This window comes from Carcharhinus amblyrhynchos, chromosome 11 (genome assembly GCF_965287045.1).
Source record: "Carcharhinus amblyrhynchos chromosome 11, sCarAmb.v2.hapA, whole genome shotgun sequence".
In the NCBI taxonomy this organism is placed as follows: domain Eukaryota; kingdom Metazoa; phylum Chordata; class Chondrichthyes; order Carcharhiniformes; family Carcharhinidae; genus Carcharhinus; species Carcharhinus amblyrhynchos.
The window spans coordinates 43,053,973-43,081,106 of NC_137334.1; the positions used below are offsets into that span (position 1 = coordinate 43,053,973).

At 41.8% G+C, this 27,134-nt stretch overlaps 1 protein-coding gene across 4 annotated transcripts in view; it reads left to right on the top strand.

Moving 5' to 3' along the window:
- The window catches only part of lnpk (lunapark, ER junction formation factor), a 99,149-nt gene that overhangs the window by 44,932 nt on the left and 27,083 nt on the right, over window positions 1-27,134 (top strand). For all 4 annotated transcript variants that reach the window (XM_080198937.1, XM_080198938.1, XM_080198940.1 and 1 more), the window contains exons 7-8: window positions 7,863-7,946; window positions 27,040-27,091. In XM_080198937.1, coding sequence (XP_080055063.1) covers window positions 7,863-7,946; window positions 27,040-27,091 — 136 coding nt within the window. The remainder of the gene's footprint in view (window positions 1-7,862; window positions 7,947-27,039; window positions 27,092-27,134) is intronic.

Below are 27,134 nucleotides of genomic sequence, written 5' to 3' on the forward strand. Positions count from 1 at the left end.
TTCTAAATGTGTTCATGTCTTGCTACTTCCTCCTCAATAATGGAGTCTAGCATTTTGGAAGGTTAAAACCAATACATCCACTATCTCAGCAGCCACTACTTTTAGCACCTTAGGATGAGGGCATCAGGTCAGCCTTTAGCATTATTAGCATCCACAATACTTCTATCTAGTGATGGTGATTATTTTAAGTTCCTACCTCCCTGCCATTTCCTCATTTTCCATTATTTAGTTCCCCAGGCTCATCCTTTAAGGAATCAGTGCTTACATTAGCTGCTCTTCTCCTTTTCATATGCTTGTAGAAGCTTTTCTTGCTTTCTTTCTTCATACTTCAATTTCTCCCTCTTTATTATTTTTAATTATTGTTTTAGCTATCCTTTGCTGGTTTCTAAAACTTTTCCCAGTCTTCTGGTGTGCTGCTAATCTGTGTAGCATTGAATGTGTCTTCATTCAATTTCATACCACCCTTAACTTCCTTAGTTAGCGATGGATTATACATCCTCCTGGCAGAATTTTCCTTTCTCAGTGGTATGTATCTCTCTCATCTTAACTTTTTAACCTGTTTACCCAATCCCCTGGGAAATTTAAGTAGCTTGCATAGAGGCTTGGTTGGTTCTGAAGTACAAGCCTTCAGCACCCACAGCCAGATGTTTAGGCCCAAAACTTCTGCTGTATTCAGTGCCCTCAACCATTTCTTGTTATCACATGGGGTGAATTGACTTGACTGAAGACAGGCTTCTGTGATGATGAGGACATCAGGAGGGGGCTGAAATGGGCATCCGTTTGGCACTTCTAACTGAAGATAGTTGGAAATGCTTTAGCCTTATCCTTTGCACTCGTGTGCTGGCTCACCCCCTTTGAGGATCAGGATGTTCATAGAGACTCCTCTTCCTGCTAGGTGTTTAATTATCCACCACTGTTCAGAACTGGATTTGGCAGGACTGCAGAGCTTTGATCTAATCCATTGGTGTGGGATCATTTACTTCATGCTGCTTCCATTTTTTAATATTCATACAATCCTATGTTGCAGCTTATTTGGATTGAAACCAGCAGCCTGGTGCTGGTCCTGGTGTGCCCTCCTACTTTGCTCATTGAATCAATGTTGGTGTCCTGCTTTGATGGTACTGATAGTGAGCTGTTGGGTTACGGATTGTAGTGAAATGCAATTCTGCTGTTGCTGATGGGCTACAGTTCGTCATGAATGTGCAATTTTGAACCATTCGATTTGTTCTAAATCTATCGCATTTACCAAGGTGGTTGTGCTTTGATGTCTTCAGTACAAGATTTAATTTTTTTTATGGCTATTAAAAACCATAGTTAACCAAACCAGATTTTCCATCCATCGAATGACTGATTGCACTTCATGAAATTTACGATGTCCATCCTTTCCAGACAATTATTTTGTATAGCAATGCCCTTTTACAATCATTTATGAGGTTTACTATCCTTGTGATTAAATCTGGTAAATATTAATTTAGAATTGACTACAAGGGCAGAAATGTAATGAGTTTAGAATTTGTAGTGCCTCTGCACTTGTATGTGAATTCTGAGTTCCAGATCTACTTGGTGTCTTATCACTGATGGCATTCTCAAAAATCAGATCTACTTTGACGTTGTGCACTGCCAGTTTCTCCCCATCTGTCTTTCTGCTAAAGCTGAGTCCTTCCTGCTTTGTGTAAGCCCCATTAGCAGATGTTCTGTTCCTTTCTTCACATCAATTTTAAATTTTGTCAGTTCATTGGGATCTGTATACTCCCCCTAAACTAATTCCAATCAACATAAATTGAAACAGATCAAACTGAATTTGTTCCTTTTTCAAACGGTTGATTCTTGCCTGTACTCATGCAGGAAACGGGCTTATTTTTAATTTGTTAATTTTGTCTTGCCTTACAAGAAAATTGCAAATTTCTCTCTACACTGATGGTTTGAGATTAACAGTAAAGCAAATGAGATATTGGCCTTTATATGTCATTAAAGGAATTTCATTGCTCCTTTTTGCCTTTATTGAGTTTTTGCGGTGCTTTGCACCAAGCTAATTGCTTCTGCTAATAAATAATCTAAAATCAATGCTGACAGCGGTTAATTGGCACACAGACTTTATTTCTTAAAGCACTCTGCCAACAACCTTCTTTAAATTAATAGCATTAAGTGCTATGAGGAAATAAATCTGAGGAATTGCCTGTCATTTACTGTCATGTCTAATAACTTTCAATAATGACTGCTGATAGATTTTTGTACATTCCATTATTGAAGTAGGTGCATGTAATTATTCTCCTCATTATATTTAAACAATTAGCAATATTTGACATTTCTTCACTGTGAAGCTGTTAAGTACAATTAACAAGCTTCGGGAATTTTGGAATTTTTTTGCTCCTTTAGTATTTCTTTTCCAATTTTCCTAAAGTAAACGGTATGCACTTTGCTGTATTTTACTGTATCAGGAATCAAAATATCGCACAAATGGCAATTTACCATAGGTTCACACAAATGCTATCTTTTTTTTGTCACGCTATTTCAATCATCTCTGTCACGATTAAATTTACCTGTTCATTTTACTTGCCCTTGAGTCCTCCAAGGTTAACCTTCAAGATAGGTAGTGCTGTTGCATTCTTACCCCTGAAACAGCACATCTACATCCCCAGCGGTATTCTACCCACTTTTGAACTGGTATTAATTTACTGTCTCAGTAACACCATACTAGTATTGGATTCTTCCCGCTGTTAGGAAACCTACTTTAACAGATATTCAAAAAGTATTTTGTGCAACGCAAATTTCCCCAATCAAAAAGAAAGCCCATTAAAACAATTTTCCTTCCTTCTTTTTCCTCTCACTTTGATTCTTGTACTTGCTCTTATTCTTGCTCTCTTATTTTATCTTGCAATGGCCACCAATGTTCACATTTTTTTAATGTCAGAAAGACATTAAGTCTCCTGTTTGTCCAAAATTCAACTAGTTTTATGTGAAGAAAAAGAACAGTTTGGGTGGGGAAATGTCCTTGCTCTGTTTGCCTGAATTATGAATTCACCCTCCTTGGCTGACAAGGCCTAAGATGGGACTTCAACCCAGAACTTCTGGCTTAGAGGCAAGGATTATAAATATTGTATGCTCTTCACTTTGAAGTCCCTCGAGTCTATCTTGAGTTCTCTCTATTTCTCATCTACATCCTGATCTTTGTCAATATCGTCTGAAAACATTTTGGGTTCCACTCCAGCAACGTTCAAACCTACTGTACCGCCACCTCTCCTGACTTTTGTGTTGACCAGCTGATTCTCCAAGATGCACTCTTGGATGACCTGCAGTTTTCTCTGGTTATGTATTTGGCAGACTGAAGGCACATTATCCTCACCCCACTGCAACATCTGTATACTTGCTACTAATTCCATCCCCTTCCCTGGTTGTAGTCTTTAGGCTGAATCAGACTTTCTATGTACAATTCAACAATGAACTGATAATCTTCAATTTCAATATTCTGGCTGGCTGACAATTGTTAGTTGCACAGTTGATACTCACTGTTCACAACTGTATGTGGTGGAACTGCAGAACTTTGATCCAAGCTGTTGATTGTGGTATCATTTTAACTTTGTCTTCATAGCATACAACAACAGCTTACAGTAAAGCTACCATACAAATATATTAAAATATCACGTGCTCCATAGGAGCATTATTAAACAGAATATGCCACTGAGCCACATGTAGGAGATATTGCGTAGATTGATCAGAAGCTTGTTCAAAGAATTAGGTTTTAAGGAGAGTCTTAAAAAACAAAAACGAGAGAGAGAAATATAAGAAGGGTATTCCAGAGCATAGGACCAAGGCAACTAAGGGCACAGCCACTTTTATGGAGCATTTAAAACTGGCGATGCTAAAGAGACTATAATTAGAAGGAGATTAGAGCTATCACAGGGTGAGGCCAGGTAGGAATTTTAAAACTAGGATGAAAATTTTAAAATTAAGAATTGCTTGACAGAAAATCAATATATGTCACCAGGCATAGTGGTGATAGGGAAATGGAACTAGCTGCAAGTTAAAACACAGCAGTGGTCTTGAATGACCTCAAGTTTATTGAAGGTAGTATGTGAGAGGTCAGGCAGGAGTGCATTGACATAGTCTGATTTAGATGTAATGTACAAACAGGGGTGTCAGTAGCAAATGAGCTGAGATGGGGCTGAAGCTGAGCGATTATTACAGATGTGGAAATGGGTAGTCTTAGTGATGGCACAACTACGTGTAGAAAACTCAATTCGGGACAGAAGTGACACCAAGGTTACTAACAGACTGTATCAATTTCAGATTGGATGACGAAGGAGGTGAAGGAAAGTGTTAAATTAAAAGCGAGTAGAGGGCGAGGAGAGGATTGGGAGAGGTTTAAATGTCAACAAAGATTGACAAAGTTGATAAAGAAGGGTAGGAGAAACTATGAAGCTGGGGCTAGCGCTTAATATAAAAAAGGATAGCAAGAGTTTTTATAAATATATAAAAAGGAAGAGACTGGCTAGGGTGAACATTGGACCCTTAGAGGATGAGAGGGGGGACTTAGTGGTAGGGGATGGGGAAATGGCTGAGGTCTTGAATAATTTTTTTTGTTTCGGTCTTCACGGAGGAAGACGTGAATAATTTGCCAGGTGTTAGAGATGGAAAGGTGGTAGGACTGGAGGGTCTCAATGACATTGTTGTTACTAGAGAGGCGGTGCTCGACAGACTGGAGGGACTGATTGTGGACAAGTCCCCAGGACCGGATGGAATGCATCCGAGGGTTCTGAAAGAAATGGCGGAGGTGATAGTGGATGCCTTGGTGGTTATTTTCCAGACGTCGCTGGATTCCGGGGAAGTACCGGAAGATTGGAAAGCGGCTAATGTTACGCCGTTGTTTAAGAAAGGTGCCAGGCAAAAGGCAGGGAATTAAAGGCCGGTTAGTTTAACGTCTGTTGTAGGTAAAATGTTAGAATCCGTCATCAAGGAGGAAATAGCGAGGCATCTTGAGGGGAATTGCTTGATAGAGCAGACGCAGCACGGTTTCGTTAAGGGGAAGTCGTGTCCGACGAATTTATTGGAGTTCTATGAGGATGTGTCTCGGGCGGTGGATAGAGGAGAGCCGGTGGATGTGGTCTTGATTTTCAGAAGGCGTTTGACAAGGTACCTCACAAGAGGTTATTGCAGAAGGTAAGGGGGCATGGAGTTGGGAGTAGGGTGTTAGCGTGGATAGAGGATTGGTTGTCAAATAGGAAGCAGAGAGTGGGGGTTAATGGGTGCTATTCAGATTGGTGGTTGGTGACTAGTGGAGTGCCCCAGGGGTCGGTGCTGGGGCCTCAGCTATTTACCATTTATATAGATGATCTGGAGGAGGGAACCGAGTGTATGGTGTCGAAATTTGCTGATGACACCAAGATTGGTGGAACGGCAAATTGTGCGGAGGGTGTGGAGAGTCTGCAGAAGGATCTAGATAGGCTGGGCGAATGGGCCAGGAAATGGCAAATGGAATTTAATGTTGGCAAGTGCGAGGTGGTCCACTTTGGTAGGAATAATGGTAGGAAGGACTGTTTCTTACGTGGCGAAAAACTGCAGCAGGTGACGGTGCAGAGGGACCTCGGGGTCCTTGTGCATGAGTCACAAAAACCCAGCCTGCAGGTGCAGCAGGTGGTCAGGAAGGCGAATGGGATGCTGGCCTTCATAGCGAGGGGGATTGAATATAAAAGTAGGGAGGTCTTGCTGCGGCTGTATAGGGCATTGGTGAGGCCGCAGCTGGAGTACTGTGTGCGGTTTTGGGCGCCGTACTTACGCAAGGATATTTTGGCCTTGGAGGGAGTGCAGAGGAGGTTTACTAGGCTGATGCCAGAGTTGAGGAGGTTGAGCTCTGAGGAGAGGCTGAATAAACTAGGCTTGTACTCGTTAGAGTTTAGAAGAATGAGGGGAGATCTCATTGAGACATATAAGATGATGAATGGGATGGATAGGATAGAGGTGGAGAGACTCTTCCTGCTCAGAAAGGACAGTAGGACTAGAGGGCACAGCGTCAAGATAAAGGGGGGGACGGTTTAGAACAGAGTTGAGGAGGAACTTCTTCACTCAAAGGGTGGTGAATCTCTGGAATTCTCTGCCTGTTGAGGTGGTGGAGGCTGCCTCGCCAAATATTTTTAAGACGCAGGTTGATGGGTTTTTGTTAGGTGATGGGATTAAGGGTTATGGGGAGAGGGCGGGAATGTGGAACTGAGCCACGACAGATCAGCCATGATCTTATTGAATGGCGGGGCAGACGCGAAGGGCTAGATGGCCTACTCCTGCTCCTATTTCTTATGTTCTAACATTGCCAGGAAGATGGATAGAGTCCATAGCTAGGAAGCGGATTTTGGACTGGGGACTGAAAATAATGGCTCAATCATCCCAGCATTGAATTGTAGGAAATTTCTGCTTGACCATTACTGGAAGTGAATAAGCAATCTGATAGTTCAACAACAGTGGAACATTTGAGAGAGATGGTGATGAGGTGGAGCTGCCCCATGGCAAAGTCACCTGAAAGCAGAGCATTAGTTTTCACAAGTACACTGATGACAGCAGATCTACCTTGCCATCACCTCTTTCAACACATCTACAAGAGGTAGAATAGTGAGGACGATGTAAAGTAGACTTTTTCCTTGAACTGGTTTTAGAATCACTTAAAATTGGCGATGCTAAAGAGACTATAATTAGGAGATTAGTGCTATCACAGGGTGAGGCCAGGTAGGAGGAGGCTGTTCAGCCCATCGAGTCTGCACCAACCGCAATCCCACCCAGGCCCTATTCCTGCAACCCCACACATTTTACCCTGCTAATCCACTGACGCTAATAGACAATTTAACATGGCCAATCAACCCAACCTAAGCCGCACATCTTTGAACTTTGGGAGGAAACACCCACAGACACAGGGAGAATGTGCAAACTCCCCACAGACAGTGATCCGAGGCTAGAATTGAACGTGGGACTCTGGCGTTGTGAGGCAGCAGTGCTAACCACTGTGCCATCATGCTGCCCCAGTTTTCTGCCACAGTCCCAGTTCAGGACTGTCTGCCTGCTCAGCCAGTTGTGGCACTGCCGAGCCACTCTTTAATGGACTTTGAAGTCCCCCATGTTTCTGCCCTCGGTGATTCTTTCAAGTCTTGTTTGACAACGATTTGGTACAAATACTTCAGTTGAGGAGGGTAATATTTGGTAATTATTGGTAAGTCATGAGGCTTTATCGGTTCTAGAATCAATGGTGAAGCCTTCCAGAGCAATTCTTTTTGGACTGTATACTGTACTGACACCTTTTTGCCAATTTCCCTCACTGTGCAGCTTCAAGTCATGTTCAGCTTGTAGCCAGGCTTCAGTAACTACACATGCTACTCTTCCTTCTATTCTACGTGTTTTATTTCTTATACTGCCTGTATTTTTGAACAGAGCTCTTATTTTGGTAACTTTCCATCAACTATATGCCTTGGTGTTTTTACCTAATTTCTTTTTCTATAGTGCTCTATCCATTATTATCCCAGTAGTTAACACTTATTTCTCATCACTCCTTAATTTCTAATGGCTTTTATTATAGCCTTTTCTATTCCCAGGATATTTGTTACCTTGTCACTTAGGCTGGGATTTTCCACTCCTGTTCGTGTTGGATAGAGTGATTAAATTTTTAATAAAAAATCAAATATTCAAACTGATATTGAGAGTACTAGCCAGTGGTAACATCTAATATCATTTCTGTAGGCAGGTTTCCTATAAAGATCCTGCTGTATATGACTCTTTTGAACTTGCATATTATCATTTGAGGTCTATTAATATTCAAACTAGTACTCTATAATGTTATCAAAATTTGGTCATATTTATATGTAATTCTAATGTATGTTTCCAAATAGCTTGAAGAAGTAATGGAAAAGGAGACATACAAGAATGCTAAACTAATTTTGGAGAGATTTGATCCAGAATCTAAGAAGGCTAAGGTAAGTGTTTAAAGCTGAAAGGATACATATTTGTCTTTGTTGTTTGTGTGAAAATCTTTTGCTTTGACAATTTTTCATTTGGTTAATTTGTTAGTTAAAACACAATTAAACATCTGAGTATATATTAAGAATTAACTATGATAGAATTCAACAGGTTTGGAAAGCTTGAAGTTGCCGCATGAATTTTATTACTATTATTTAGGAATTGTCTGTTTCCATTGGGCAAAAATGGGCTAAACCAATTATTTTACATTAAGCTTTTACTTCAAAGATGTTTGCACAAAATCGATCATGTTTTCTAAAAGCCAGCAAAGGATAACAAAATATTTTGTAGAAGGAGAAAAGAGAATGAGAGTAAACTAGCAAGAAATGTAAAAAAAAAGTTTGTATGACTTACTCCAACGATGTGGAAAGGAAGTGAGCAGTGAAAGTAAATGTTCCTGGAAAGGCTAAAGTAGGAAAAATACTGGTCCAAATTTTCCAATAAGGGGAGAGGTCTGTGATTCAACTTGCTCGCTTATGAACCTTTAGATTCTGAGGAAATAATAATTTGCACACGTCCACAGTACATTGCGGAAAGTTTAAATTTCCGATTGCTGGTTTTACCCTGCCCAGGCTGCTCCATGTCTGCTATGACAGTGGGATCAAATGACCAAAACCACAGAGACCTGGTCTGTTTGCCCTGTACTTACCATATACTTAAGAGTTTTTTATAACAGATGCAAAGCCAGCTCAACAGCATAATTCATAAATGAGCTGGAGCGTCAAAATATTCCAGCACCCACAGCAGTCGGTAGACTGCTGTTCTTCTCTGCTGGAACCATCACCTGAAGGTACAAAAGCTGTAGCGTGAAGTTGTAAATGAACAAATTAAATCACAGTCAGCATTGAGCACTCTGATGCTGATTATATAATCTGGGCCAATGGGGAACAAGTAAATGGTAGAGATGTTAGGTGAATTCTTTTTGTCTCCCTTCACAGCAGAAGATTCAAAAATCAGGCCAGAAGTAGTGGTGAACCAAAGGTTTAGTAAGAGTGAAAAACTAAAATAACAGATTTTGCGAAAGAAAGTAATTAATGAGCTTAAAAGCTGACAAATTGCCTGGGCCTGCTAGTGGCCATCCTAGGATTCTGAAATATATGGCTATAGTGGTTGTACTTGTGTTCTTCCAGAGTTACCAGCTTGTGGAACTCCAGGTCAGTTAGTCTGACATCAGTCATAGGGAAATTGCTGGAATCTATTAATAAGGAAGTGGTGACAAGGCATTTAGGAAATCATAATATTGCTAGGCAGACTCAACATAGTTTTCAAAAGGAAAATCCTGTTTAACAAATCCATCACAGCTTTTGAGAATGTAACTAGCAGCATAGATTAAAGGGTAGCTGTGGGTGTATTATATTTGGTATTTCAAAGAACATTTGGTAAGATACCACACAAGTTTGTTACAAGGCTCATGGGGATGGGCGCAAGATATTTCCATAAATATAGAATTGATTGAAGGACAGAAGACAAGCAGGAATAAATGGGTATTTTCGGATGGTGGGATGCTTCAAGGATCATTACTGGGGTCTCAGCGATCTCCATTCAATGTTAATAACTTTGTACGTAGGAACTGAATGTAATGTATTCAAGTTTACCGACGTCAATCTGGATGGGAAACTAAGCTGTGAAGAGGGCACAAACAGTTTGCATATAGAAACATAGAAGATAGGAGCAGGAGGAGGCCATTTGGCTCTTTGAACCTGCTCCACCATTCATCACGATCATGACTGATCGTCCAACTCAATATCTAATCCTGCTTTCTCCCCATAACCTTTGATCGCATTCATCCGAAGTGCTATATCTAGCAGTCTCTTGAGTACAGTCAATGTTTTGGCATCAAATACTTCCTGTGGTAATGAATTCCACAGATTCACCACTCTTTGGGATTGAGTTTAGGAGTCGGGAGATAATGCTGCAGCTTTGAGACCCTTGTCAGACCCCACTTGGAGTACTGTGCTCAGCTCTGGTCACCTCATTACAGGAGGGATGTGGAAGCTATTGAAAGGGTGCAGAGGAGATTTCCAAGGATGTTGCGTGGATTGGGTGGCATGCCTTATGAGGATAGGTTGAGGGAGCTCAGTCTTTTTTCCTTGGAGAGACGAAGGATGAGAGGTGTATAAGATGTTGAGAGCTATTGATCGGGTGGATTTTCAGAGGCTTTTTCCCAGGGCTGAAATGGTTGCTACGAGAGGACTCAGGTTTAAGGTGACGGGGAATAGGTACGGAGGGGATGTCAGGGGTAAGTTTTTCACTGAGAGGGTGGTGGGTGAGCGGAATCGGCTGCTGTCAGTGGTGGTGGAGACAAATTCGATAGGGCTTTTTAAGCGATTTCTGGATGAATACATGGGACTTAACTGGATTGAATGTTATAGGTAAGCCTAGTAGGTAGCGATATGATCGGCGCAACTTGTGGACTGAAGGGCCTGTTTGTGCTGTAGTTTTTATGTGTTTTATGTTCTTTTCTAAATGTCTCCTCACCTCCATCCTAATTGGTCTACGCAGTATACTCAGACTGTGACCCCCGGTTCTGGACTCTCCCACCATCAGGAACATCCTCCCTGCGTCTACCCTGTGTAGCCATAGAACACCACAGCACAGAAACAGGCCTTTTGGCCCTTCTTGGCTGCTCTGAACCAGTTTTCTGCCTAGTCCCACTGACCTGCACCTGGACCATATCCTTCCACACCCCTCTCATCCACGTACCTGTCCAAGTTTTTCTTAAATGTTAAAAGTGAGCCCGCATTTACCACTTCATCTGGCAGCTCATTCCACATTCCTGCCACTCTGTGTGAAGAAGCCCCCCCCCTAATATTCCCTTTAAACTTTTCCCCCTGCACCCTTAACCCATGTCCTCTAGTTTTTTTCTCCCCTAGCCTCAGTGGAAAAAGCCTGCTTGCATTCACTCTATACCCATCATAATTTTATACACCTCTATCAAATCTCCCCTAATTCTTCTATGCTCCAGGGAATAAAGCCCTAACCTGATGAGTACCTGATGAAAGAGCGGTGCTCCAAAAGCTTGTGCTGCCAAATAAACCTTTTGGACTTTAACCTGGTGTCCTGAGACTACTTACTGTGCCTACCCAGTCCAACACCAGCAACGCTACATCAGGAATAACGTACCCTTGCTGCCGTTGAACTGGGCTTTGAAATCACATGTGCAATGCTGTGCATTTCGTCATGTCAAAAGAAGGCTAGAGGGGTGTGATGAAGGTCTGTTAGAATGGTTTCAGGGATGACAGAGTTGCCATATAAGGAGAGATTGAGTAGCGTTGTCATATGCTGTCTGGAATTTAGAAGAATAAGAGGTGATCTCAGTGAAGTTTGTAAAATTCTGAGAGAAATGAAAGCAGAAAATGCTGGATAAACGTAGCAGATCTGAGAGCATTTGTGGGGAGAGAGAAAGAATCCAAGCAAGAGCATGAAGCAGCATTAATGTCCTTAAGAAATGTTCCACATAGCCACAAAAAGCCAGGTATAACTGGGGCCCACAGCCACACCTTTTATTTGCAGCAAGTGAGTTAAGTTAAAGGAACAGTTGTTGAGTTTGCAGGTACCATTGCCCATCCAGAATCCTCCACCTTCCTGTCCCTCTGACCCCACTCCTCTTCCACACCTAGCCCTTGCCGTGCATTCACTAAACCCTCTGATCTTCTTGTCTCTGAAGTTGAATGTTGTTTTCAGCAAAGCACTCAGCTTCGTTATTTAAGTGCTCTCAATGAATTTTGGGCTGGTTGCCTTTGTCTCTGTGCTAACTTCTTTGGGCAAGAGTCTTCACCCAGAGAATTGTGAATCTTTAAAATTTTCTACTCCAGTGAGCTGTGGATGCTCAAGTCATTGAGAATATTCATGGCTGAGATCGATAGTTTTGTACTCTGAGGGAACTGAGGGATTTGGGAATCGTGCAGGAAAGGAGAGTTGATGTAAAAGACCAGCCATGATCTTATTGATTTAGCTGAGCAGCCTCAGGGCCAGAGGTTTCTATGTGCTTATACACATATATCTATTATACTTCTTTAAATCCACCTAGTCACTTCAGAACTCTCATTAAACATGTTGTGTACAACTTGCCTTTAACAAATCTATACTGACTGTCCTTCATTAACTGTTTTAAATGCTCAATAATTTTCTTTTGAATTAGATTGTAAAAGTTTACCCACAACTGAGCAATTGCTGTATTGTTATTCTTCTCTGATTTCTTGAATACAGTGGTTAGATTGGCTACTTTCCAGTTCCATAACACAATGTGCATGTTCAAGTAGTGTTTAGCAAATTCTGACCAAAGCTTCAGCTTTATCCCTCTGGCTCCTTTCATTAGCCTTTAAAGTAGTTACCAAAAGGCTCACTGACTGACCTTCCTTTATTCTGGCCCCTTGTAATGTTGTTTCTTTTTCTGCAATGATGTCTAGTAATAGTTGCATAACTTCCTATAGCAGTGTTTCCCAATCTTTATCAGAGACAGAATCCTCTGTCCTCCCAAGAGTATTGACAGAACACTTGAGAAACATTCCTATTATGTTGAAGAGTTAAACAACAAAAAATTGTTTTTATGCAATAGGTACAAATGTACAAACACAAATGTATGGCAGTTTTTTTCTATTTTACATATGTAGACCTTAATTAAAATTTAAAAAGTTTCTTCAGCAAAATATTTAAGTCATTGCCTTTTCTAGCATGTTTAATGCACGTAACTATAATAGAATCTTAAGAGTTGCAGAGCACAGAAAAGGCCCTTTGCCCCACCAAGTCTGCCTTGGACCAATCCTGGTAAACCCCCAATGTACTTTCTTCAAAGCCATCTCCTCCGTGAGGGAGAATCAAGACAGTTACGAATGTATACAGCTACATTTGCAAGTCTGATTTAGACAGGCTAAAACAATATAAACATTGTGTCCTCGCCCTGCTCCCGGTCAGGGCCCTGCCCGCCCCTCATTCCTGCCAGGAACCTTCAAAAACTTCTTTTCTCACCAATTCCTGCTGGTCCAATTGTGCATTGGTTTCTCACTCCGTTAGCTGCTGGTAAGCTCATCAGTACGCTTAATAATAGCAGCCAGTGCAGGGAGAAATCAGCCTCTGGTTAGACAAGCAGCTTTATATCATATTTCAAATGTGCATTAGTTGAATGAATTGAACACTGCAAGTTGGACAAAACTGACCAACTCTTATACTCCACCCACAGTATCATTGAACCCCATAATATATCAGGCAGAATCCCAGGGTTCTGCGGAACTGTTTGAGAAACACTCAATACTATATCTGCATTTCTACTTCAAAGCAGTTAGTTAAAATGTTTAACATGCCTTAATTTTCTGCCGTCAGAGTCAATGCTGACAATCCTATCTTCATGACCATTTCTCCCATTTTTTTTAATGTTTGTAAAAGCCTTTTCGATTAACTGATAGTCTTTTTCATTTTTAAGTAGCCCTTTTGGGTTGTGACTTTCCTGTTACAGTTTCTGTATTCCTCACAATTTTCTTTAGAACTAAGTTTAACACCTACCTCATGTTTAAGTTTCTGTTCAGTTTTATTCAAATTATCCACAGACTTTGGTTGTTTGATTCATCTTTTCACATTTAGTGAAATGTATTTTATTTTTTACGATATCCATCCAATTTAACCATTTCCACTGCTGGTCTTTTGATCTGCCTGATAATTTTGCTGCCCAGTTAGTTTTGGCCAGATCCTTGCTTATCTAGCTTTTACCAGTCTAGCGACCTTTATTTAAACACTTCATTGTCCTTTTTTATTCTTGTGTTCAGCTGTTGTGTGGTCACTACTTTCTCGCTATTCTACTTTTAAAATCAGTTATTTGCCCAAAATTACTTCTTGTAATTAAATCTAACAATGTTTGTTTCTTGTTGGTCTAAAAATATATTGAGCTAGAAATCAGTCCTTAGTACAGGGTGTCTCCCACTTGAACATGGGCATTACCTTTATTTCAGTTTTTGTGATAGTTAGTCATTCTGTGTTTTTGATCATGGGAGCAAGAGTAGGCTGTTTAACCCCTTGAGCCTGTTCTACCATTCAATTAGATCATGGCTGATGTACGACCTAACTCCATTTATGCATCTTTGCAGCATATCCCTGAATATCTTTTGGCTAACAAAAATCTATCAATCTCCATTTTAAATTTAGTGATTTATCATGCATAAGTTGCCTTTTCTTAAAAGAGCGTTTCAGACTTCTCCCAGTTTTGTGTAGAGTTTTTCCTAATTTCACTCCTGAAAGGCCTGGTTCTACTTTTTAGACCTCCTAGACTCCCCAACCAGCAAACATATTTTCTCTCTATCTACTCTCTGTTCTTCTTGGTTGTTCTTGCAAATCTCTCTTATCTGCACTGCTGGGGATTTGTAACATACATTAGAATTGTAACATTTCACTTTTTAATTCTGACCACAATCTGAAGAACATTATATCCCGGTGCATTGAAATTTTTTCTCTCTCCACCTGTTTTAAGTTTTTTTGTTCAGATCTTAGTCTTATTGGAGCAATAATATATACAGTAGCAAGTCATAGTTCTTAATGCTTCCAAGCCTTTACATTTTTTTTAATGTTTTCTGCATTTACATTCATACCGCTCAATCCTGATTCCAGTGATTTGGAGCATTGACCTTTATTGTTTCCTGATTTTTCTGCTTTAATACTGATCTTCTTTGTTCCTTTCTGCAGCTGTGTTTTTCCCTTTTTTTTGTTAATATTGGTATCTCTCTGCTGTACCCCTTTGTTAGTTGTTACCCTGCCAGCTTGTGCTGCCTTTCACCTTTCTTTCCTGTCCTTTGTCTTCAGTGCTCTTGAAAGTTTTTATTTCACTTTGTTCGGTGTATGGATTTTAATCCAATCAGCTGCACTATTTACTCTTAAACTGATACATGTTCAGTTTAAGTGAAAGCACCCCATCCATACTGCTGCTTCCTTCAAAAATGGTCTTGTCAAAGAAATCCTTTGCCATCGTTCAAACTATGATTTTGCTTACCTTATCTGTTTCTCCCAATCTGGTACAGTTTATAACTACAATGCTGGAGTCTTTGTGCCAGAATTTATTTCCAAGTTTTCTATGCTTTTTGCGTTCATTTTTATGGTATGGACATTGATGGCAGTGCTGCCATTTATTGCCTTGTCTTCTTCCTGACCTGCAGCAATCCTTCTGTGTTATGTCGTGAAGTTATTCCTACAACGCTGTTGGGTATGGAGGTCCAGGATTTTGACCCTGTGAAAATGAAATAACAACAATAACTGCTCAAATAGGGACAGATAGGAACTTTGAGGTGTTGAGGTTCCCATGCACTTGCTGCTTTTGTCTTGTGAAGACTGAGTTTGGAAGGTGGTGACTTGCTACTGTGCATCCTGCGAAGTCTACAGTGTAGACAGTCTATCTTGCAACTAAAGTACAGAAGTCATGGAGGAAGTGGGTTTGTAAAGTGGTGGATGAAGTAACAATCAAGTGGACTGCTTTGTTTTGGGTGGTGTCAAATTTTGTAAGTTTGTTACATATGTATTTATTGAGAGAAGTGGAGAATGTTTTGTAACTCATAGATGGTCAGGAGGTCAACTATTTGCCACAGAATACTAAATCTGTAGCCAATACGGCATGTATGCAGCTGGTCCAGTTGAGTTTTTACCAATGATGATCTGCAGGAAGTTGATGGTGAGGTATTAGAACATAAGAACATAAGAAATAGGAGCAGGAGTAGACCATCTAGCCCTTCGAGCCTGCCCCGCCATTCAATAAGATCATGGCTGATCTGTCGTGGCTCAGTTCCACATTCCCGCCCTCTCCCCATAACCCTTAATCCCCTCTCTTATCAAAAACCCATCAAACCGCGTCTTAAAAATATTTAGCAAGGTAGCCTCCACCACTTCAACGGGCAGAGAATTCCAGAGATTCACCACCCTTTGAGTGAAGAAGTTCCTCCTCAACTCCGTTCTAAACCGCCCCCCCCCCCTTTATCTTGAGGCTGTGCCCCTTAGTCCTACTATCCTTTCTGAGCGGGAAGAGTCTTTCCACCTCTATCCTATCCATCCCATTCGTCATCTTATACGTCTCAATGAGATCTCCCCTCATTCTTCTAAACTCTAACGAGTACAAGCCTAATTTATTCAGCTTCTCCTCATAGCTCAACCCCCTGAACTCTGGTATCAGCCTAGTAAACCTCCTCTGCACTCCCTCCAAGGCCAAAATATCCTTGCGTAAGTACGGCGCCCAAAACTGCACACAGTACTCCAGCTGCGGCCTCACCAATGCCCTATACAGCCGCAGCAAGACCTCCCTACTTTTATATTCAATCCCCCTCACTATGAAGGCCAGCATCCCATTCGCCTTCCTGACCACCTGCTGCACCTGCAGGCTGGGTTTTTGCGACTCATGCACAAGGACCCCGAGGTCCCTCTGCACCGACGCCTGCTGCAGTTTTTCGCCACGTAAGTAATAATCCGTCCTACCAAAGTGGACCACCTCGCACTTGCCAACATTAAATTACATTTGCCATTTCCTGGCCCATTTGCCCAGCCTATCTAGATCCTTCTGTAAACTCTCCACACCCTCCGCACAATTTGCCGTTCCACCAATTTTGGTGTCATCAGCAAATTTCGACACCCTACACTCGGTTCCCTCCTCCAGATCATCTATATAAATGGTAAATAGCTGAGGCCCCAGCACCGACCCCTGGGGCACTCCACTAGTCACCATCTGCCAATCCGAATAGCACCCATTGACCCCCACTCTCTGCCTCCTATTTGACAACCAATCCTCTATCCACACAAACATCCTACCCCCAATTCCATGTCCCCTGACCTTCTGCAATAACCTCTTGTGAGGTACCTTGTCAAACGCCTTCTGAAAATCAAGAAAGGTAATGGTAACATCAAAGGATGAGGTTAGGTGTTCTTTTGTTACAGATGATTGTTGCTTGACGTGTGAAGAGTATTTTGTTTGCCATAAGTCAACCCAAGCCAGAATTTTGTCCAGGCGTTACATGTGGGAATGGACTGCTTCGTTGTCTGAGGAATCATGAATGAAGCCAAACGTTCTGTGTAGAGACCTCAACCAGAGATCGCCATCAAGGAAGCAGTTGAAGATGCTTAGATCTAGGTTGCTGACCTAAGGAACTCCTGTAGCAATGTCTTGGGGCTGTGATAAGTAACCACTGACAAACCCACCCGACCAGTGCTCTGTACTGCTACACTCGGTCAAATGTTCCTTGTTGCCAAAAACTATAACTTTTACCTCACCTCAGGAATTCAGCTTTTGTGTTCTTGTTTGTGCAAGGCAGTAATGAGACCTGGAGTTGTGATTCTGGTAATGGTAATTGCCACTTAATTTTTTTTTTGCTGCTTTGCTGATATTGCAAGGACTGATTGTCAGTCATTTATGGGTTGGATTTTTCCAGCTTTTTGGTAATTGCTTCAGTAATTTTCCACATTTTCTGGTAAATACCAGTGCTGCAATTGTACTGGAAGTGTTGCTGGTATTAGAGTGCAGATCTTTAGAAGCATAGGTTGGATGTTGTCTGAGCCAGTAGCCTTTGTGCCCAGTGCACTCAGCCATTTCTTTTATTTATGAAGTGAATTAGATTGCTCGAAAAACTAGCATCTGTGAAGATAAGAACCTTGGGAGGAGGCCAAAAAGGATCATTCACTCAACAATTCTGGCTGAAGATGGTTTCAAATGCATCAGCCTTGTCTTTTGCACTCGTGCTGGGCTCTGATATCATCAGATGCTAATGGAGCCTCCCCCTTATGTTAATTGTCTCGCACTATTAGCAACTGGTTGTGGCTGGCTGGACTGTGGAACTTTGACTTGATCGTTGGTCGTTGGAATGCTTAGCTTTGTCTATGGTAGGTACATCATTGGGTTCATTTTGTGATATGCTTGGTGCTACTCATGGCCTTCTTTATATACACCTTAGTGGACCAGGATTGGTCATCTAGTTTGGTGATGGAGAAGTGAGGAATAGGCTAGATCATGGTTATATGTTGTCTTGGTTGACTGTTGCTGCTGACCTGCTGACCTACTGTCTTAGATCTAGATTTTGAGCAGCTAAATCTGTTCTCTTAAACTATCTGGCTTAGTGATAGTGCCACATGACCGAATAGATGATGTCTTCATTGTGAAGACATGACTTAGTCTTCACATGGACTGTGTGGTGGTCACTCCTGCCAATACCACCATGGATAGTTGCAACTGTGACACATGGATTGTTGAGAAAAGGTCAAGCAATTTATTCCCTCGTGGTCTCACTAACTGCCACAAGCCCAACCTTGTTGCCATGTCTTCCAGCATTCAGCCAGCTTGTAGAGGATACTATCAAGCCACTATTGTTGATAGACAATGACACCTGAGGCATATTCCATGTCCTTGCTTTGTGCAAATTGTGTTCAACAAAGAAGAGTCCTGATTCCTGAACTTGATAGGTTGGATATCGTGAGTCTGTAGTAATCAGCAAGAGATCCGCTTGCCTATACTTTACCTCAAGTCATGAGACTTCACAGGGTAAATGCTGGGGACTCCGAGGGCTACTCCCAGCTGACAGCATATCACTCTGTCCACCATGTCTGTTGGGTCAGGGTGTACCCAGGGATGGTGATTTTAAAAAAGTTGTCTGAAATATTAGCTGATGTGAATGATTCTATGAATATGGCCGTGTTTATGCTGTATTCTTCAGTATTCTTTGGAACAGGTATCCCAGTGTTGATGCCATTCACCAAATATTCATGGGGAAGACTTTTTGTTTAGTTTTCCAGTAATCTTTTATTCACCGGTGCCATTGCTTTGCTGCTGCCTATCCTTCCTATTATCATTGCTTTCTAGGTATCAAGAATATTATGTCTATCGGACAGTTCTGGAAGTTTGAGAGTTTCTTACCCATTCATTTTCAGCTCCATTTCTTCTTGTTCATTCTCTTGATTGAAGTATGGTTGGACTAAGATACGAGCTAAGATAAAGAAGCATTTTAAAAACACTTAAAATGTGTTTTTTTATCTTACTGAAAAAAGTTGACATTTATAATATATAGAATTAGCTTCTCATGACATTTCATGTTCAGTAGTTCTGAAGTAGTATGCCATTTAAAAACCATGTTAACACCTCATGCAACAAGCTGTCACTTTCAAGGATTTTACAGCAAGACTAACAGCTTGAGTGATTCCTTTCTATTTGATTGGTATGGCATTTATTGCAATATGGGGGGGGATGCCTCAAAATTGGTAAGGCAACAAGGAAGATCAAAAAAGAGTTGGGTAATGACAATCTTGATCAATTTATGCCTTAACCTCAAAAGGATCTGTAATAGATCTATTGTTAAAGTTCACCACTCGCATATTATCATGAAGCAGGTAAAGGATTGTAACGAATTTTGGCGGGCACCCATACTTCAGATTCTTCCAGAGTGCCTCACAATTTAGTGTCAAATGCCTTTGTCAAGTTAAAGAACGCTATGTAGAGAGGTTGATGTTGTTCATGACTCAACCTTAGTCATTGAACTCTGATATGGTAATGATGTTGCCGTAAAGGTTGTGTTGGAAAGCCCTTCATCAGAAAGCTCCAAATGTACATGGCCCAACCCTATTGAATTGGGATTCCTGATGAGTACCTGTAATGCGTGAAACACTTCCAGTACCGTGGAAGTTCTCTTTCAAGGCATGCTGACATTGAGAAAGAAATCCAGCATCACATGACATCTGCAAATTTTGGCCATCTGAAGGATGATTGAAAATCAGTGCTTCAAAACTGAAACCAAGCTTATGGTCTACTATGTGCTCATGATCCCTTCCTTACACTATAGTGCTGAAACAATGACAACATACATGAGGCATCTTCAAGCACTGGAGACATACAATCAACACTGCCTGTGGAACATTGTACACTGATATTGATGAGTTTGTCTTTTTGTTTAATGTGCACTGAGGTAACATTCATCCGTCATCAGATTTGTCAAATAGTTTGGATGACAGATACCAGGCTCCAGAAGCAGGTTATTTTCTTTTAGCACAGTCCAAGCAATTGGACCAGATGGGAGCAAGGAATTGCTAAAAGCCAACATCAAGAAATGCAATTTTAGTATCAGCTTCTGGGAGACCATCCTTTTGAATTAAATGAAATGGCGAGAGTCTGGGGAAAGGATCTCAGCATTTTGCAACCTAACAATAATGCAATAGAGGAAGAGCAAAAGCAGTGAAAAGAATACGCCATAACTCAAACCTATAATGCATGACAACAAATGCCATACATGCCAAAGTGTGTAGATTCCAAATTGGCTTCATCAGCCATCGGGAAGGCATTCCAGACAATAATAACAAGTTGATCCGCTGATGTTGAAGGAATGGTGAAATGTGACCTGGAGGAGAAGATATTCCAATGGCATTGCTTTTGTGCCCTTTCTTTTGGTTCTAGTAAGAGAGGGAGGTACTATTTAACTAAACTGAATGAGGTGCTGCAACTTATCCTTCAGACTTGAACGACTTTCAACGCCCTAATAGACTGAGATATGGCAGGGAGGGGAATGGCCATGTCTGTTAGCAGGGGAACTAAGTAGTCATGGATGATGAGTTTTCTGAATTATTGTGTTCCATTCAGGCTGGCATGGTCGTCTTCATTATTAGGGGTATGTAGTGGATCTAAACCCCAGAAAAGTCAGCAAACGGCCCTGGTCCTGAGGAATTCCTGCAGTGATGAGGCTGGAGGACAGCCACAATCATCATCCTTTGCATCTGACATGATTTCAGCTACTGATGGTTTTTCTCTTGAACCTGGTTGACATTGTGATTTTTGATGCTGTATTTGTTGATTGCTGTGTCTATGGCAGTTATAGAGTCGTATAGTTTTACAGCATGGAAACAGCCCCTTTTGGCCCAACTTGTTCATGCTCCTTTTTTTTAAACCCCTAAGCTAATCCCAATTGCCCACATTTGGCCCATATCCCTCTATACCTATCTTACCCATATAACTGTCTAAATGCTTTTTAAAAAACAAAATTGTGCCTGCCTGTACTGCTACCTCTGGCAGCTTGTTCCAGACACTCTGGCATTCGGCTCTCATATTCATATTTTAAGCTCTGGGATTCAGTGATGCTGGTGGAAGCCAAGCTGATCAGCAGTAGACCTGTTATCTCCTGATGGCTCCATTGATGACTCCTTGCATCATTGAGCAGATGGTGGATTTGTAATTGGCCAGGCCAGATTTATCTCCTTTTCTGTGTGAATAGGCTGTAACTGAGTGATCCTCAACATCCAGTTTTATAGCTGAAATGCAACAGCTTCAGTAAGGGAGCAGATGAGTAGCACCACAGCTAGGATTTTGTCAGGGCCTTTAATCTTTGCTCAGTCTGATGCACTTAGCTGCTGCTTAATATTATTTTGAGTAAACCAAAATGCCTCGAGACACACCTCTGTATTGATGGGAATCTCCAGATGAGCTTGAGTGAGATTAACCTCTTTAGCTGACATTTGCAAATTCTTTAGTCTTTCCACTTTTTGCTCACATGCTGGGGTCCACCATGGTTGAAGATGGGAATGTTCACCCACCATCATTCCTGACTGGATATGGTAGGGTTAGACCTTTTGCTCTAATCAGTTAACTATGGTGTTGCTTAGCTCTTGCCCTGATAAACATGCAGGTAACAGTTAATTCATAACTCATGCTAAGGTATGCCTGTTACTGTTCCTGGCGCTTGAAGTTGAGTTATGGTTGGTTACTTAGCTTGATGGGGACCAAGGAATGAGGAAGATGTTTGACCATAAGGTTATAAATCCTGATGATGAACCATAGCACATTATGGGTGGAATGCTGGATCTATTCCTAGCCTGTCCAATATTGTTATCATGGTAGTGATAAACAATATGAACTGTTCATGCACTGGAGATAAGGCACCTACAGTGATTGCTTCAAGCCTGATGTGTCCACAATAAGTGTGAGCACACCTATTTCAAACTATTGATTGGCTGGTTTTTGGGGTAGTTCTTCCAAATTGGCATTAGTCCTAAGGTATTGGTGAGAAGGGTTTTACAGAGTTTACCAGGCTGAGATTGTCTTAGTCACCCTAAAGGTATAAATGGACTGTTAATAGATCTGTCTGATTTTCTCTATTGAATTTTGCAGTGGATGCAATTAACTGGGTGATTTGTTAGTTGATTTCAAAGATACTGAGCTATTCCTACAGCAGAGGATTGGAGTCAAATTCAAGCATCAGTTGGGATGATAGGCTCCCTGCCTTGGATAGGAAGAACATGAATATACTAATTGGGTTTCAATGACTTTTCTTGTGCTAGCCTACAGATTATTGGTATTATTAAATTCACTTCCCTAAATGACATTGATATTTGAATTCATGATCTCGGAGTTGTTTGTGCAGCCATTACGCTACTGTACTGGGAAAAGCCTCTTCTTTTTATTATTTTTCACTTTTCAGTCAAATGATTCATATTGACTGCTAATGTAAGCATTTTTACATCCTACAGTTTATAATTGTCACGAGGCAAAAGTAACCTGTTAATTCCATTTAATCGATTGTGGTTTTAAAAGTGATGAAAAGTGGTTACTGATTTGAAACTGTGGGCCCGATTCTCCCATTGTGTCCCGCCACTTTTCTGTCCAGTCGGGAGATGCGCGTGTTGGCAATTTTGGTTCCCCGCGAGTGTTTGCGACCCATGCACGTCTCCCAACTGCCAGGAACAAAGAAAGTTACAGCAAAGGAACAGACCCTTCAGCCCTTCAAGGCTGTACTGACCATACTGCCTGACTGAACTAAAACCCCCTACTCTTCCAGGGATCATATCCCTCTATTCCCATCCCATTCATATATTTCTCAAGATGCTCCTTAAAAGTCACTACTGTATCTGTTCCACTACCTGCCCTGGCAACGAGTTCCAGGTACCCACTACTCTGTAAAAAAAAAAATCTGCCCGGTACATCTCCTTTAAACCTTGCCCCTTGCACCTTAAACCTGTGCCCCCATGTAATCGACTCTTCCACCCTGGGAAAAACTTCTAACAATCCACTCTGTCCATGCATCTCATAATCTTGTAGACTTCCATCAGGCCGCCCCTCAACCTCTGTCGTTCCAGTGAGAACAAACCAAGTTTCTCCAATCTCTCCTCATAGCTAATGCCCTCCACACCAGGCAACACATTGGTAAATCTTTTCTCTACCTTCTCCAATGCCTCCACATCCTTCTGGTAGCGTGGCAACCGGAATCGAACACTATATTCCAAGTGCGGCCTAATTAAGATTCTATAAATTTGCAACATGACTTGCCAATTTTTAAACTCAGTGCCCCGGCCGATGAAGGCAAACATGCCATCTGCCTTCTTGATTACCTTCTCCACCTGCATTGCCACTTCCAGTGACATTATGTACCTGTACACCCAGATCCCTTTGCCTATCAATACACGCACAGAAAACTGGCGGGAAGTGAGGTAAGTCATTTGAAAATGTTTTACATATATTTTAAATGTGATTATCAGGCCCAGCATGGAACTTGCCAGGTCCAATAGCATCTCCCAACCCGCCAGGAGTACCCTGCTACAGCAGGGCAGAGTAGCTCCCCACCTTGGGGGAACTAGTGGGAGACCCTGCCGGAGTGAAGGGGGGGCCTCCAGGGGATCAGGCTGCAGGGCGGTGGTGCCCTTGGGCATTGGCACACTGGCAGTGCTTGTGTGTCCCCTGGCACTGTCTGGGCAGTACCAAGGAGGCGGGGCCTATTGTGGGCTGGGCCTAGGGGCAATGGGTAGGGGGTCCTGCTGCCACTCTGCATGGGGATTGGTCTGGCCTGGAGGGAGGCCAGCGATTGGGACACAGGTGGGGGTGAGTGTGATGGCTAGAGGGGCACACTGCGGGCATCGTGGGCTGGCCAGCAAATGGGGAGACAGCCAGGTCGGGAGTTTGCGCAGTGTTCTAGAGCTGTTAGACTCCGACATGAATAGCTCCCGCTCTCCGGGTTTTTAATGGTATTCACGATTCTGACCTCTGCAGTGCACAGTGGGTGGAGATTCAGGTCTGAAGTCATGATCTAGAACAGTTTTCCCACCAATTCAGCACTTTTGGGAGAATTGCCCACTGTAGTACAAAAATAGTAATTGATCAGAATATCTATATAAACAGCAATCCACATACTTTGAACGGTTTTGAATTAGCTAAAATTAAGTTCAGAAGCTAGCTGTATTTTAGTGGACTTCAGCCTAAACTTGCCTAACCAATGCAGAGCAGTAGTCAACATAATGTTGAGCTAAATAGCCAAACAGTAAAATAAAATAATATATGCAAGGAATGCAAGTCACAATAGCTTCATTGCAGTGTTAATGTAAGTATACTTGTGACACTAATAAAATAAACTCAATGTACAGTTCTTTAGTCTGACTTCATCTTGATTGCAGTATCCAGTTCTAGTCAGGTGTGTATACATATATATGTGTGTATGTATGTATGTGCGCGCGCGCGTGTGTGTGTACATATTTGTATCAAAAATGACCAAAATGAAATTAAGGTAGCCTCGAAAGGAAAATTGAGAGTATTATTGATGTAGCATTGCATAGCTATAAACCAGTAAAGGGGATTGGCATCCAGTTTAGTTTTCATGAACCAACCTAAGACTCTTCAAAAAAATACTGTTTGCTGCAGGATACAGAATAACAGTTGCATTTCTGTGTCACGTTATTAAATGTGTTAAGATGTTTAACACCTTAACACACTGAATTACTATTGAAGTGCAGTAACTATTGCAATATATTAAATGCAGCAGCCATTGTGTGCCAGCAGCATTTCAAACAGCGGTCAGATGGATGACTTGTTTTCTCTTTATGTTAGGAGTTAAGAAAGCAATACTAATAAATGGTTCCACAATCTTTTATTTCAAGTGGACATTACTATGTAATTTGGATCAATATATATGGTTAAGTCAGCATGAGAATGCTTTTATCTATGCTTCATCGTATAATCTATTCACTTTAAATATCTGATTTCTGTTTTGCCAGATAATGTCACGATTAAAATTGGGGGTGATTCTCCCATCCTATGTGCGGCAGGTCGGGAGATTTCAGCGGGGCTGGTTTAGTGTGATCTGCGCTGGCTGTCTGGCTCCGAGAGCCTCTCCCAGCTCCAGATTTCTGGTGCCTTCAGTTCCATGCCAGAAAATAGTGTGAAGCTGTATTAGGTATGCATGGGGCCCAGCTAGGAATGTTTCACTCTAGTGAGATTTAAAGTAGCTCCTCCCTTTCAAGGAGCTAGCAGCCCCAATCCGCTGAAGTGAAGGAGGGGGGGCGCAATCGGGGAGCCCCCCCAGAGGGTTGGGTGACAGGAGAGATGCCCCCTGGGCATTGGCACTTTGGCAGTGCCAGCCTGTGCACCTGGCACTGCTCAAGGGGCAAAGTGCTTAGTGCTTAGGCCTATGGGGCACCTTGGCACTTCCCATTGAGCAAAGGGCCTAGGGGATTATGCAATGAAGAATAGATAAAGGCGTTCTCATTCTGACTTAACCATTTAGGTAAGGGTGGGCCTGATGGGGGCGGGGCCTGGAGGGGCGATTGGTAGGGTTGGGGAGATCCCAGTGACACTCTGCAGACAGGATTGTTGGGGGAAGGAGGCAGACACCAGTTGGTGAGGCTGGGGGATGTGGTATTGGGGTGTGGGGTGTCATGGTGGGGTCCAGACATGGTTGGGGGGTGTGCAGCAATTGGGCCATGATGGGGGTTGCACGGCTGACGATGCAGGTCTGGTCAACGATCGAGGCGGCCGACAGACAAGGGTTGCGCCAATCTTGGTGCTGACAGATCGAAGCATGCGCATTGGCCCACTAAGCATGCTCCTGGCCTCGCTAGTGGGTATTGGCCCCGCCCACTGATTTTCAGTATGATTTACGCTAGTGCACAGAGTGTGGGAGATTCATTTTGATACTCTTGCTGAAAAAAAGTAATTTCCTTCACTTTTCATGTAAATTCGGCACTTAAAATCTTTTGAAGAATTGCCCCCCACCCCAAGATTTATTTTTCACTCTTGTGTGAACATACTTCAATTTGTTATTAAGTTTTTATTTGGTATGTATATGTGTGTATATTTGTATATGTAATCCAGTCTTCAAATGAATAACTACAAACCAGACGTTGGATAACAAATGATGTACTTCATATCATTTAATCTAACTCTTTAACATTGACGTTGCCTATTTGCCTCCTACTTACCAAGCTCAAATAATCTATCCAGCTAAATAGAACTTATTTCCTTTGTCGTTTTAATGACTTTGACGATATTGTCTTCAAGTCTAAAGTTCTTGGTTGTCATCAGCTGTAAAGCATTTTGGGATATGCTAGATCAATATCAATTCTTTCTTTCCTTAATGTTGTCTGGGGAGGGGAGAAGGGCGGTGGGAAGCTAAGAGTTGGATGCAAGGGAGCATTGTGGAACAGGTTCTTAAGCCCACAAGCTTTGAAACCAGCTTTCATTATGGTAGCCCTTCTTTGGAAACTTTTATTAGTATGTACGTAGGTATCCCACACTATCAAAGATTTTCCATAAATGTTGTATTTTAAGCTTTACATTTAAAGGCTGTAGTGGTGCATTCTGACACCATAGGCTGGATTCCCCACTCCCAGCTCACATTCTGTGCTGTGACATCAGGGGCGACTCGCCAGTGGCCGATTCGCACCCTCCACTTCCGGCAGAACCGGAAGATCCTGTCGGGGGATCAGGTGGAAAATCCAGCCTCTTGTTCATTTTATCTCCTGTCTATTGATACTAACACAAACTTTCAGTGAAATAAGATGCTTTCTCCATTTCAACAGCCTTAAGCATATCACTTTGCATAACTCAAGGAAACAATCTCAAGTGTTGAAATATTTTAGCAGTTCAAAGCAACTGGATAGTACAGTGAGTCAGCATTAATGTCATTTTGACTTTTAGACCTATTTCGTACCCAGCTTTACTGATTAATTGCAATTTCCCCTTCTTTTGTTGTGATATGCAACATGGAATGGGCAATTTCAATCTGTATCTTTTTTAGGCATTAGAAGTAATACTGTAGCATAATTTTATCAGCATAAATTAAATTTTGATAATTCTATTGACAGGAACTTGATCAGTTGACTCCTGGAATGCCAGCTACTCCAAGACCTGGTCAAGGTAAGTTTTAAATACACCAAGTTTGCAGTATATTCTTGACTGT